This window comes from Elephas maximus, chromosome 16, assembly GCF_024166365.1.
Source record: "Elephas maximus indicus isolate mEleMax1 chromosome 16, mEleMax1 primary haplotype, whole genome shotgun sequence".
NCBI lineage: Eukaryota > Metazoa > Chordata > Mammalia > Proboscidea > Elephantidae > Elephas > Elephas maximus.
Window position 1 is genome coordinate 50,997,054 of NC_064834.1, and position 14,797 is coordinate 51,011,850.

General features: G+C 44.6%; 1 protein-coding gene across 1 annotated transcript in view; it reads left to right on the plus strand.

Moving 5' to 3' along the window:
- CNNM1 (cyclin and CBS domain divalent metal cation transport mediator 1) overlaps positions 1-14,797 on the plus strand; it is a 61,558-nt gene that overhangs the window by 22,356 nt on the left and 24,405 nt on the right. The window contains exons 2-6 of the mRNA XM_049855693.1: positions 2,917-3,060; positions 6,277-6,417; positions 7,889-8,058; positions 9,451-9,550; positions 9,963-10,010. Of these exons, the coding sequence (XP_049711650.1) occupies positions 2,917-3,060; positions 6,277-6,417; positions 7,889-8,058; positions 9,451-9,550; positions 9,963-10,010 (603 nt within the window). The remainder of the gene's footprint in view (positions 1-2,916; positions 3,061-6,276; positions 6,418-7,888; positions 8,059-9,450; positions 9,551-9,962; positions 10,011-14,797) is intronic.

A 14,797-nucleotide genomic window follows, 5' to 3' on the forward strand; every position in this document is an offset into this window, starting at 1 on the left:
GCTCAAGAGACACATGAAAATACCTCATAAAGTAGCATTCAACATTTTCTATTTAAAGAATTACCTTTTGCTTCTGCTATAGCTTGATAAGATATAATACCAAAATACCCATTGCAGTTGGGTCGATTCCAACTCATAGCGACCCTAGAGGACAGAGTAGAACTTTCCCCATAAGGTTTCCAAGGCTGTAATCTTTACAGAAGCATACGGCCACATCTTTCTCCTGATGAGATACAATATTGTTGTGTGCCATTGAGTTGATTCCAACTCATAGCGGCCCTATAGGTTAGAGTAGAACTGCCTCATAGGGTTTCCAAGGAGTGGCTGGTGGATTTGAACTGCTGACCTTTTAGTTAGCAGCTGTAGCTCTTACCCACTGTGCCACCAGGGCTCCATGAGATAAGTGATTATAAGACACAATAGGCCTTGGAATTAGCAGGCTTGAAGTTTGTTACTTTGACTATTTTTAGCAACTGGAAGGGTGATTTTGCCAGGGCCCAAGGTGATTTGGACCTGTCTTGAAACTGAAAGTGTGCAGAGCAGGTCACTTAGCTTAGTCTACTCCTCAGCATCTGTAGCTCAGCATGACTTTGTGCTATTCTCCATGTGTCCTCTTGTTTGTACTGTTGATTCAAAAGGAATACAGTTGTCTTTTTTTCTTCAAAGAAAATGGCCAGAAAATAAGAGAGAACTCTTTACTGGAAGTTTAAAAAGATGTTAACTTGTTTAAGAATATGTTCGTCTCTCAGTGGATTCTGGAGAAAGCTGAGAGCCTGTACAAATATTTTCAGATTAATACAATGAAAGGAATCATGGAGTTCTCCAGAACATCTTCTCACAACCTCCAAGGCTCTTCTGTACATTGTACGAAAGCTCCTAATGAGTTTTGAAGCTCTATGTAAACGCTAACAATCATCATCATGAATTAAATTATTAACTAATTTATTTCACAAGCACCCTGCTTTTCGAGAAAGTTGAAAGGAAACTGAAATTAATGGACTAAGAGTTGTGAGAAGGCATTTGAGAATTTCTGCTAGTCTGTAGAGGGACAGCTCAACAGAAGAAGTCACAGTTGCCATTCACAGATGACAAGAGTAAGCCCTCAGAATCTTATCAAAGAGCAGAAGAGGATAATAGCCAAAATTTAAGCCACTCCCCCTGCATACGCCATTAGGAAGTAAACACAACACGCATCTATGGAAGGCAAGTAACACATGTTCAAATCCAGTATTTACTCGGAAAAAGATGAAACAACTTGGAAAAGTTTAGCCCCACTGTCCCAGTTTGCTCCAGTTTATGAGTTTTAAATACTCATAAATCATCCCTGAGACTTGATGAGACCTGCAATAAAGACATGTGCCTCCTGTGTCCCAGGCCTACAACTCTTTGCTCTGGTTCTCCCCTTTCCAGCTGTGGCCGAGTGCTCATCCCTGTTCACCATTTCCACCATCAGAGAAAATCATAAGATGGTGCCATCTCCTTCATTTCTGGTCTCCTGATGCCCTTAGCTATGCCTGCTTTTTGGTCTCTGCCGCATCTTAGGGCACAGAATGACAACATGTGCTGTAAACATATTTTACCAGCATCACTGCCCAGGGCCCATGTTGAAACCGATGTTGCCCTTTCATTTCAACTTATTCCCTCTTTATGAAGCAATCCCTACTTTTATATACCTGTGCATAGCAGAGCTTCAAACCAGTTCATTCTGGTTCTAACCCCTGCTGAGAATTTGCATCTCTGGCAAGTTCCCAGGCAATGCTAATGCTGCTGATTAGGGACCAATTCTGAGAGCCACTAGTAGGGCAGTGGTTCTCAAGATTTATTATTATACATAAGAATCACCTGGAGATCTTGTTAAAATGTAGATTCCGATTCAGTATCTGGGAGTGGAAATGCAAATTCTCAGCAGGGGTTTGAGCCAGAGTGAACCAGTTCAAAGCCCTGGTATATAGGTTACAACTTTCAGCCGCATCAACATCCGGTTCATTCAGCCACTGATTACTTTTTGTTTTTCATTTGACTCTTTTATAATACCTTTATTGAGATAAAATTCACCCTTTTAAAATGTACGATTCAGTGGTTTTTAGTATATTCCCAGAGTGGTACAGCCATCACCGCTATCTGGTCCCAGACACTTTCATCAACTCAAAAAGAAACCTCCTACTCATTAGTAGTCCCTCTCGTGTCTCCTCCCCACCAGCCCCTGGGAGCCACTCTGTGTGTTTTTGGATTTGCCTGTTCTGGAGATTTCATGTAAATGGAATCATACAAATCATACAATATAGGGCCTTTTGTGTCCGTCTGCTTTCACATAGCAGTGTTTTCAAGGTCCACCCATGCTACAACATGCATAATTACCCATTTTTACCCCCTGCTGATCGAAGTTAAAAAGGTGGGCCAAGCCTTCACAAAAAATAATGGGAGTACCACAGAGCCTCCCTCCAGGTACCTGGTAATACTGTGCTGCCCCCGCCAGGCTGATCTTCTTCACACAGGGACTGAGCCCAGAAATTTCCCCTCCCTCCCCATTCCATTCTCCCCTTTCCACCTCTGCTCACCACTCTTGATTTAGAATTCCCATCTCAGCTAAGTGACTCAGTAGATACAATGGTGAAGAAATTCACACTAAGCTGCAACTAAGATATACTTGCTCAAGTTCAAAGAAAAAGAATTTAACTGACTTTGAATAGATCCAGTAACTTTCCTAAAAAGAGACAGACATGTAAAAGTATAAGATTTGCATTTAAACGAGCTTGCACACAAAACTTTATATTTTAAGGGGGACTTGTTTTTTTTTTTTTTTTTTTGAGATGAGTTCAGTCCTGATATTGGACAGCAGCCTTGTATAATTTTCTCACAAGGAAAGATCTCTGAAAATGTCCCAGATGCGTAACTGTGATTTCATTTGGCCTCTAGGAAAGTCTCACCTAGCCATTGTCCAGCGAGTGAATAACGAGGGAGAAGGGGACCCCTTCTATGAGGTGATGGGCATCGTCACACTGGAGGACATCATAGAAGAGATCATCAAGTCAGAAATCCTAGATGAAACAGACCTGTACAGTAAGTGCACAGCCTTTGTGATTGTCCCAGAGTTACCTTGCTTCCCACTGAGACTCAGAGACGGTTGTTTGGTATAGTGTGAAAGTGTTAGTGCAAGCCCCATGCACTGCTGTGTGTCAGCCGCCTAATGCCAGCTGCTGGCACATCAAGATACCCTGACTTGAGTCACCCTGAATCCCTAGGACATGCTCACTAAATGTTGATCAGGAGGGAACTTTCAGGAACTGAGCCAGGACTATGAAAAGGATACCTTCTAGCCATTAGGTAACAGGTCCCTGGGAGGCAAAAATGGTTTGCCCTCAATTACTAATCTAAAAGCTATGATTTGAACCCACCCACTGAGCAGCACCATGGAAGAAAAGCCTGGTAATCTGCTTCCATAAAGATTAAACTCCCCCTGTTGGCATCGAGTCGATTCCGACTTAAAGCCATTGAAAACCCCATGGAGCACAGTTCTACTCTGTTACCCATGAGGTCACCATGAGTCAGAACTGACTGGACAGCAGTGGGTTTGTTTTATTTTTGGTTTGGCCACTAGAAGGAAAAGGGACTAAAGGAAACAAAGTGCACCCCAGATGGTGACCAGAGACCTCTCTACCCTTGTGTCTGTCCCCTTGTGGTGTTCTTATTTTATCTCTTTGTCCATCCAGACGTAGATCCCAGAACCACCTGGGGTTTCACCGCCAACCCATTCACACCAAAACATCAGTGAGTGATGGAGACTGTCATGGAGATTACCCACCCCACAATCTAAGTCCAAAATGTAATTGTCCCTTTAGGCACCTGCCTGGGTGGCCCCTCTCCTGTTCCTGCTCCTTTCTTGCTGGTCTCGTCACCCTCTAGCCACTCAGGAACATGTGGACTTCTCCTTGCAGATTGTGACTAATGTGGAGTCCTCTTTGCAGATAGTGACTGGCTTTTGGTTACTGAGCCTTATCAAGGCTTTGCTTGCAAACATTACAGAGGCATGCTTTGTCTCTGGGATGAGAATGTTATCTAAAGTTCCAAGGCCAGGAAGTGTTTCTCCTCAGAATCTCATCTAATGAGACAGTCATCCTTCTTCCTCCCCTCAGATAACTCATTTCAGACCTGTAGTTTGCTAGACACAGTCTCTCAGAACCTGGTTCCTGGTAGAAAAAGCTTTGATACTGTAAGACAGCGAGTTGTGCAGAAAGAGTGTCTTCCCTTTGGACTAAGAAGTGATCGAAGTTAAAAAGGTGGGCCAAGCCTTCACAAAAAATAATGGGAGTACCACAGAGCCTCCCTCCAGGTACCTGGTAATACTGTGCTGCCCCCGCCAGGCCGATCTTCTTCACACAGGGACTGAGCCCAGAAATTTCCCCTCCCTCCCCATTCCATTCTCCCCTTTCCACCTCTGCTCACCACTCTTGATTTAGAATTCCCATCTCAGCTAAGTGACTCAGTAGATACAATGGTGAAGAAATTCACACTAAGCTATCAGTGGCCTATGGTAGTCACAATGAGTAAACTCCTCCCAAGACATTTGTTTTAACAACCTTGATGCTCCAAAAACCCAGTATTAAAATCAAAGCAATGAAGGAGGGACCAGAGGAATGTTTCTCTAATGATGAAATTTTAAGTAGCATTCTGATGGGCAAAGGAAAAGGGGACATTTAGGCAAATATGTCATCCAAATCAGAAGGTTGTTCCCAAGGAAAGTAAAAGAACTGGGTCCTATACTTATATTTGCTACTCTCTTGCTGAGCAATCTTTACAAAGGGGGGAGTTAGAGGGTTTTTCCACCCTTATAAATAAGCTTCTGGCATGATTCTTTAAGAGCTGTGAGAAGGTGGAGGAGCCAGGAATACTGGATTCTTCCTTCATGAGCCTGACCCACAGGATGCCTGGACCTGGATCTTGCCACTGTTGCTGTGAGACCTGTGACCCTGGGGAAAGTAGTGTTAAAGCAGGGACCAGATGACTGAGAAGACCCCCAAGTCAAAGGCAGGCCCACAGAAGAGCCACGTGATTGGAAGGGTACCTTCCCTCTCTAGGGAAACCCAGAGGGTCTGGCAGAAGTGAGCTCTAGAAGCAGAGGGAGAGGGGTGCAAGGGAACAGATTCTAGGATCCTGTTTCCCTCTCCCGGGGGTGTACTCCCTTGAATTCCCATTGTATCCACTCAACCTGCGCTAGAAGTCCCCGCCACCCTATTTTTCTCTGAGCCAAATTTGGAGCAAGAAAAAAATTAAATTGGAAAAAGTTAATGTTCTCAACCAATAATCACATGCCCCATGCGTAGGCTTTCTGAGGTTGCAAGCCTTGCCTGAGGCCCCCGCCCTGCGAATTTCCACCTTTATAGACAGGAGGACTGTCCCTGTTCCTGCTCTTTCTTCCTCTCTTTATTTCCTCTGATTGTCTACCAGTGGAGGGGCTGGGACTGAAGCAGGAGAATTGTGGATGGTAAAAGGAGGTGACCACCCAGCTCCTTGGGTGGCATGCTTCAAAGTACAGCTCAGAGCATGGTTTAAGTCAGCAAGAAGAGACCCGGTGATCCCAGCACTGAGGAAAGGAGTGAGGCAGAGGCAGACACCCTTGGGCCCCTCCAACCTCATTAATACTGAAAATGCAAAGTCCTTATGTTTGTATGACTTTCTAAAGCACCTTCGCAGACAGTTTCTGTACATGATGAGTAGAAAAGCTATTATTAAATATCACTAACCTTGTATAGGGGCCCTGGTGGCACAGTGGTTAAGTGTTTGGCTGCTAACCAAAAAGTCAGCAGTTTAAACTCACCGGCTGCTCCTTGGAAACCCTGTGGGGCAGTTCTACTCTGTCCTATAGGGTCACTATGAGTTGGATTTGACTTGATGGCAATGGGTTTTTGGTTTTTAACCTCATATAGATTAAAACAAACAAATAAAACCTCTGACATGTGGAGAGGTCGCACAGCTAGTATGTAGGCAAGCCAGTCCTAAACCCTGGTTTTGGTGCCCCAAAGCAGCTTTCCCCCTTTTCCACTATCCATTGCAGTGTGACTAACACTGAGACCATTACAGCTGGACACTCACCTTCAGTCCCTTGTCAACATCCTTCTACTCCCTGGAAAGAGATGTTGTGATGTCATCTAGAGATGACACTTGGCAGGAATTCCTGTGGTCCCAAAGAACCTCTCTGTCCAGTGTGACTCTGGAAAAACCTCCAGAGACCACCAATGATTCTGAGATAGCTGCCATTTGTCCTTTGTGATCCTGCAGCTGACAACCGGAAAAAGCAGAGAGTCCCACACCGGGAGAGGAAGCGGCAGGACTTCTCCTTGTTCAAGCTTTCTGACTCAGAGATGAGGGTGAAGATCTCGCCACAGCTCCTGCTGGCCACGCACCGCTTTATGGCCACAGGTATGACTCTGCCCACCTGGGTCTGCCAGAAGGCAGCTCAGTTTGATTTCCAGTTGTTCCAGGACAGTATATCAACCCTGGGTGTCCACTGGAATCACTCAGGAAGCTTTTTAACAAGACAGATGCCTAGGCCTAGATGACTTAAAGCAGAATCACTAGGAATAGGACCCAGACACCAATCATTGTGAATACCTTCCAACCTAATTCCAGTGTGCAGCCAGGACTGAGAACCCCTGGCTATTCTAGAAGAAGAGGCTGCCTCGGGCAGGGCACAAGGATGCTACCCACTCCCTTCCTCACAGGCCTGATCTAGGGAGGAAGGGAGGACATCTCAACTCTGCTTCTCCCTCTTCTACTCAGGGAAAGAACTAGAGAAGCTGCTGTTGCCTTTTTCCCTTCCTCCACTGGCTTCCTCGCTGGAGCCTGAGGCTAACCCTTGCCCCGTAAGAGTTGGGGTGTCCTGGAGTATTTGTGGGGGAAGGACAGGTATTGTCTTACCCAGCAACAAGTCGCTGGGGTCTGTTGCCCACCAGGGGCCATATGTAAGCTACGAGCTCCTTAAATAAAGAAGTGCTTTGTGCATCTTTAGAAAGAAAAAAAAAAAAAGAGAGAGGCTCCAAAGATAAATGTCTCAGGTAGTTTGTCTTTGACCGCTCTCACCTTCTCCTCTGTGCCTAATTAATGTGCTGGCCTGGATGACCAGGCCCATCATTAAGTTCCATATGTAATATTCAGTAATGAATATTAGCATTCAATATTTAATTAATCCATCATACATTTATTGAGTGTATAATAAAAAGTAGAAAAATTTAAATGGGAGCTTCTTTAAAGTAGGGTTTTCAACATGTTATCCAGTTCTGAACATCAATTTCCCAGAGCAAAGCAGCTGTATCTGCTAATATATAACATAATGTAATATAATATAGAATATATAGCTCTGTTAACACAAAATGATATCTATTAATATATAATAACATGTTAATACGTTCAATGCTTTGCATTTTTGACAACCTATCACTGAAATAATAACTTTATTAACTTGAGATTTCATACCATTCAACAGATATATGTCGTATAAATAAGTCAGACTAAGTTCTTTGTACATGTTATTTGACTATAGCGTTAGACTTTTCATTGTTCACATAGCTTAGTTATCCACGCCCACTTTGAAATAAAGAGAAAATTGCTGATGAAGCTGACCTTTCCTAAGTGGTGACCTGTTTCTCCTGAGGCGCCAGTGCAGGGACCACATCCCCAGAGGACATACGGAAGCCCTTCAGCAGCACACTTGCATTTCAGATTCCCCACCCTGAAGGGATCACAGAAGCCCTCCCAGCTTGGTGCCCCAGGAGCATGGATGGGGTGGTTCTCCATATGTGCCCTTGTTGTGCCCACTCTGGCTTCTCCCAGCCGCCATGCTGGAGTGGGCGTGACCCGTGCTGATTCCTCCTCCCCTCCCACTCTCCCCTAGAAGTGGAGCCCTTTAAGTCTCTGTACCTTTCGGAGAAGATCCTGCTTCGCCTCCTGAAACATCCCAATGTGATCCAGGAGCTAAAGTTTGATGAGAAGAACAAGAAGGCCCCAGAACACTACCTCTACCAGCGCAACCGCCCTGTGGACTACTTTGTGCTGCTTCTACAGGTAGGAGGAGGACAGTCGGGGAACCTCGAAGAGCAAGATGAGGGCCTCTCCAGGCTGAGGAGGAATGGGGCTGTCCTCCACAGTGCTGGGTCCAGGATTTGGCTAGCTGAGTGAGTGAAAGAGGGGCAGCACCTTCCCAGTACCTACATGAGTACACATGCCTTCTGCCCTGGGTGCCTGGATTGTTGTTATTGTGTGTTGCTGTTGAGTTGATTCTGACTCATAGTGACCCAATTTGTGCAGAGTAGAACTGCTCCATTGGGTTTTCAAAGCTGTGACCTTTCAGAAGCAGATCTTCACACCTGTCTTCTGAGGCACCTCTGGGTGGGTTCAAACTGCCAACCTTTTGGCTAGTAGTTGAACATTTAACTGTTTGCATCACCCAGGGCCTCCTAGATAGGCTGTCATAAATAAGTGTCAGGCATGGTTCCACCCTCAGCTTTGTCAATCATTCCTTGTCTCTTCCCAACAGAATCTTAGGAACCCTAAATGCACAGATTATTTTAAAATCTTAATTAAGCTTGCATTAACTTAGAAACGGCTTCTCTTTGTCGCAGTCCATCTCCGGCCTATCTGCTCTCTAACACTGTAATTTGCCTTCTGTACATCCTGCCACGTAGCCTCAATAAAATGACATCTCTTCTCCAAAAATGGAGTCCCATCCTTCACTGCTGGATGTGGAAAAGTATCCTGTTACATTGTTAATGATACATAATGAACACATATAACAGATTATCTTTTGTTTACTATAAACTTAGCCATTTTCGTAAAACTTGAAGGAGTAAAATGTATGGCAGGAATATAGGCTCAAAATTAGAAGATCTGGCTTGAAAATCCCTACATTACCATTTCTTCACTAGCCTTGGCCAAATTATTTAACCTCTCTGAACCTCAAAGTTGATTCATCTATAAACTGAGGATAAAAGTAGTACAGACCCCATGGGGCTGTAGGGCAACTGAAGAAGAATCCTTGCAGTGCGCTTAACACAGTATCAGGCCTGTAGATACACCCTACACACATTCGCTTCATTATTATTGTGATGAATTAAACAAGCTTCACAAAGAATTAGATTTTATCTCAACCAGACTGAGATGATCTGATCTTGGGCCCTGGGTTAGCTGGTGTGGATCTGTATCATGGAAAGTCTTTTAAGGTATACAAAGAGTGCTTGATTGTAACTGGATACTGCCTTGTGAACTAAGAAATTAATTTACTGCGAAGAGCTATGGAAATTGGAAGTGCTATTTCTGAAAACTTGGACATAATTTACACGCTCCTGTGATGAGAACATAAGTCCATTTGTTATCCACGCAGAGCTGATCAGGGTTCTAGTTGATAATAGAACTGGAAGTGCTTGTACACACCCTTAGTACACTTCCTTCTTTCTCCAGGGTAAAGTGGAGGTGGAGGTTGGTAAGGAGGGCCTTCGCTTCGAGAATGGAGCCTTCACCTACTACGGTGTCCCAGCCATTATGACCACTGCTTGCTCAGGTATTCTAGTTATAAACCATAGCTTACTGGGGAAGCAATGGAGTACTGTAGAAAAAGCATCTGGGTTCAAGTCTTTGCTCCTCTTTTAATTCGTTTGGACCTGGGACAAGCCATTTTACTTCCTGGGCTTTAATTTCCTCCTCTGCAAAACGGATGTAGAGTCACTTTTTATTTAGGGAGCTTGTGAAGTACGTGGTAGAATATATCAAGTGTTATGGATGGATAGTGGCATTTTTTCAGTATGAACAGACTAGTTTATTTTTTTTTTCATTTGTTTTCTACCCTTCCATCTGATTGCCTGGTTTTTATAAGGTTAGTTGGTGCTGGGGACGGGGCGGAAGAGGGGGGATTCCTATAGGAAGGTGTGTTTTCTGCATTACCTCTGAAACACACTGCATCCCTCTGTTCTCAGATAATGACGTGCGGAAGGTTGGAAGTCTGGCGGGATCCTCTGTCTTCCGTATGTATCTCACAAACCTCTTCCTCGTCCTCCCCTTCGTAGTCCCACCTTAGCCCACTCTGAGGACCTGGACCAAGCACTCTGAGCCAGGGCTGGGGCTACCACAAATGCTGGCAGCCTCTTTGTAATGCATTGTCAGGAACACTGCTTCCTGTCAGGTACCCACAGGCCATGGGGGCTTAGTTCCTGTGTGTCTGGAATGTCTCCTGCTGCTTCTCTGCTTTCCATGCAAGTATGAACAGTGTTGGGTGGGGGCACTATTTATTACCACCTGCCAGGGAATGCAGACAGGTTGAGTTGTGTGCTTTGGTCAAGGTTCAGCCTTTCCTTTTCTGCTCTGATAATTCACCAACTGGCCTTTGCTTGTGAAAACCGTCATATGCTATTATTGTGGGGTGGGAGGGGGTGGCAGTTGTCCTCAGTAAGAAGTGACTGCAGGCAGGATCTTGGGATGTAAATCCCAATCTGGTCCAATATGCTGCTTATCTGCTTCTCTTTCCTTGTTTGCCACACTTCAGCTGGTGGTGAGGTATCTGCCAGCTGGCTGTGCATGCTGACGATGGGGGCTGACGCAGGGCTGATGGCTGGTTTGCTTTGTGCCTTCGGTGCTGTACCTTCTCGCTGCTTCCTGTGTGGAGTCCTTGCACTTGTATTTAGGGGGCATGACGTTTGTTGTGCAATAAGTGTAATCCAGAAAGAATTATTTCTCTAGATTTCTTGTTCATTCACTGGTATGAATTTTGTGTTGCTTTCAGCTGTTAATTTTGCAGTCACTATTTTTAATACCAAATGGGGTGTCTTCTTTCATCATAAAAAGATTTTAAAGAGTGCCTTATATTGCCATTTGTCAGAGGGTTCCAAAATTTGTTGTCTCAGTCTCTGGCACATGGTAAGGTAGATACCCTTTAAACACAAGGAAACTAAAGAAACGAATTGCTCCCAATCAACCAGCTAGTTGATTACCTGGATGCCTACCAGTGCCTTGACTAGTTCACACTGCACAATGACATACAGATTTTAAATCCACCATATTCCAGAATGCAATTTCTATGTGGAGATATTGGGACAATTTGTGATGCATCTTTACATTCTAGCCCAGCAGAGAATTGAAATGAAGTCCAAGTACCTGCCCGCACTGAAAGAGTAGAAGAGCTTGAGTTGAAGTAGATCTATAAAATAAAAATCCGCGGCACATTATTATAGTAATATTAGCCAACACATCTCAATTAAGGTTCGTGAGGGATTTACACGAAGGAAGTGTCAGTACTCAGTATAAGAATTCTGGATGTGCTTGGGTCTGAGGAAACCCTGGTTCTCTAAAAGAGATTTCCACCATCTGTCACATGCAGCATTTCTGAAGGATTTTCAGGGACTCTGAAGGAACACAGGGACTCCTCAAGGTAGAGTAATGTTCAGGATTCTAATAGAAATGTTGGCCCTGGCTCTTCCCAGAACACCAAAAGAGGTGGGAACTACCTCGCCCACCCAATTTAGATGACTTACTTTCTGTAAGAAAAAAAAAAGTAGAGAAAGAATGTTATGTAATTTCCTCCTTTCCTGTCTCTACTTTTTTCTATCAGAATCTTTCTGTTTTATCAGTGAGTCGGTAGTAAACCAGCAATACTGATCTCTCCTTCAGAGCTGGTTAACCAGAAGGAAGCGTTAGACTCTCCCACCCCACGCTTCTGAGCGTCTTTATAAATCTTCAGGAGGAAAAAGAAATCTAATTAGCCCGTAGTGGTGAAGAGACATTCTTTATCCTCACCCTAAGCCCTCCCCACTGAGTAGAGAGAAGTGCGAAATAGCAGCAAAGGTTGGCCATATTCCATGGTTGTCCCAGGTGGATGCTCAGCCTCGGGTCCAGTCATTCAGTGTTCTTCATGGGCCAAGAACCTCAAGCAGGACTTGTTTCAAAGTAAGACATGAGGTGACAGGTAAGTCGCTCTGGTTTTCCAGTGCAGGGTAAAGGGAGTGCACTCAGTACTGCCTCCTCCTTTATCTTGGTTCTGGTGGCCAGGTCTTCCTGGTGAGCCTAGCACTCTGGAGGAAGCTTGCCCAAGCTCAGGGTAGCTGGAACAGATGCACACAGGGGTGGGCAGGCAGGCAGACAGCAAGTCTCCTATCTGTTTGGCGATGTGTACATTTAATTCTTCATCCCAGGAAGACCTATGATTATTCTTAAGAGTATGGGTTTTCTTACTCTCGTGTATCTCACAATGTTGAGAGCCCTTTCAAATATTCTTTAATATCTCATATCAGAGTAAATGGTATCAGGTAGAGATATAAAGCCCTCCTCCCCACTGCCACCCTGACCCCTGTACATTTGAGTAATTTCAAGCTAAAACCATCCTGTTCAGCAAAAAAAATACTGCAGAAGCTGCATATTACAATGTCTTTCACCTACAGCCTGGCTTCACTTAGCTCCTTGAATGGAGTTCAGGGACCAGTAAGATAAGAGAGATAAAGACAGATTCCCATCCAGAAAGACAACTTGATCTGGGTCAAGACGGGGAAAAAACTGGACTGTTTCTACATACTCTACCCACCCAGGCCCTACATGATACCCACTACCACTTTGGACTCTGTGGGGAAAGAGAAAGAAGAAAGAGGGGACAGAAAGAGAGGTGCTTTGGAGCACTTGTACTTGCTAAGAAGTGACTAGAATTTAGTTACTCTAATTGATTCATATTACAGTTGCTAGAAATGATGTTTCCTTTGTCCTGAGTCTCTAGCAATGCATAGTCCTCGCCAGCATGTGACCACAGAGGACACTCCTAGGAGTCTGAAGCAGAATACAGCTGTCCCAAAGATATTTCTAGCAGGAACATGTACTTTGGTATCAGGACTCTGAATGCCTGTGTTGGCACCTTCCCATAGGTGAGCAGGACACATGTGGCAGCTGGGAGAGCCTGGTGACAATGCAGTGCTGAGCTACCAGTATATTTGCTGGCTCACAAAGGCACCTCGAGGAGGATGCTGCCTGCGCACACTGCCCACTGGGCACTGCCTGTTCTTGTCATTGGCATCTCTGATGCCCTCTGAGATTATGGTGCATCTTTTCAGAAGACCTTCAGCCAAGCCCAGTTTATTTTCCTGTCTTTCTGGAAAGTGACTTGTAAGAGGAGCCTTTCCCATGTTTTCAAAGGCAAAGCTCCTTTTTACAGAGAAATGTGATGCTGTGAAGATCAAGAAACAGACTGTCTCACCTACTTTGCTCTTTGTCTTTCTCCTTTTGTGTTTATCTTCCCCTTTACACTTCACAAACCCTTGGCCCTTGACTCTTTAGTGCCTGTCTCTGTGTCTCGTACCTTCGCCTTCAGCAGAGGAGACTCTCTGGCAGGCCCCCCAGGTAATCACGCGTGGGCATCTCGGGTCTCCGTAGAGCCAGTGGGGTTTGTAGGAGGCCTTTGGTTTGTGTCACTGTCCTGCATGAGGACAAGTCTCTCCCAGTAGACACTCCTGTGACTGAGGCATAGCACCTGTGCAAATGACACACATTTGCACACACAGTCCTGGCATTGCTGGTTCAGTGGAGTCATGTGTGAACCTAGCTCCCAGAAATGTATCTATGTATGTACAAGGAGAAATTGTGGGGGCATGGGGTGGGGTGAGTTCTTTCTCATCAATTGTCTGACTGCAGAGTAGAGGGATGGTGGGTGCAGCAGGAGAAAAACAAGAACAGCGGAATAGTGTGCTTTATTCCTGCCACTTTTTTCTCTGCCTTTCGTCTTACCTGGTCTCTATGCTTAGCTAACCACTACCCATCCTCATCCTCCTAGCGATATTACTATGTGATTATCATTCTCCCTGGCTCTGCTCATCCAAAGGATGCTATATGTAAAAATTTCAAAGCAACTTTCCATTAGGCTTAATCTCTCTTGTTAATTAATAAAAGCTACTAGATTTCTTCTGCAATCAGGGAAAGCAGCTCCTGAAAGAGCTATGGAGTAACCGAATGACAGAGTAGAATGCAATAAATCCGAACAGTCAGTTAATTATTTATATTGTTTTTGTCTATAGAAGTCGATCTCTTAGGCTCACAAGGTAAGTAATACCAAACCAGGAATTTAATTTTTAAACTGTCCCGCAGTGAGAACGTTGTCCAATTTCCTACACCCTCTACATCTGTATCCCTATCCCAGTGCTAGGGCAATGATTCTGAGGCTGTGCCATATCCTCAGTCATCAAGAATCCGGTTATACAGTAAAAGCTGTGAAAGCCAGAACCTGTGTAAGGTGGAAACCTGTCAGAGAAGGAAAACTCAAATCTTTTCCCCTAATAGAGAGCGATAGAAGAGTGGTAAGACTGCACCCTGTCAAAGGCGGAAAACTTGTGAGACCTGGAAAAACAAGGCAGTCCTGTCAAGTTTCAGCTCACACAGGTTTCACTGTGTTTCCCTGTCTGTACACTAGACCCTCAACATTCAAGAGGGCTGTGCCCTGAGACCTCAAACCCCAGGATTTGCAACATCAAAAGTATATATGCTGGCTTCTATTTTCTCCCAAATCACATTTTTCCATCAAAAAACATCTGGTTGCCATGTTTATCTGTAAAGTAAACCACCATCTCAGATTCCACCGAAGTTTTATTCCTCACTTGATGGTGGTTTTCCACCAAGAGATAGTTTTCCTCGCCTCTTGAGCACTCATGCCTTCATGATGGCTATAAAACAGTAAAGTTAAAGTAAGATGCCAGCCTGGTGCTCTGCTAAACAGTCTACTCCTGAATGCCAACAAAATTAGAAATGACCACACCAAAGCCAACTCTTCAGACAAAGATTAGACTGC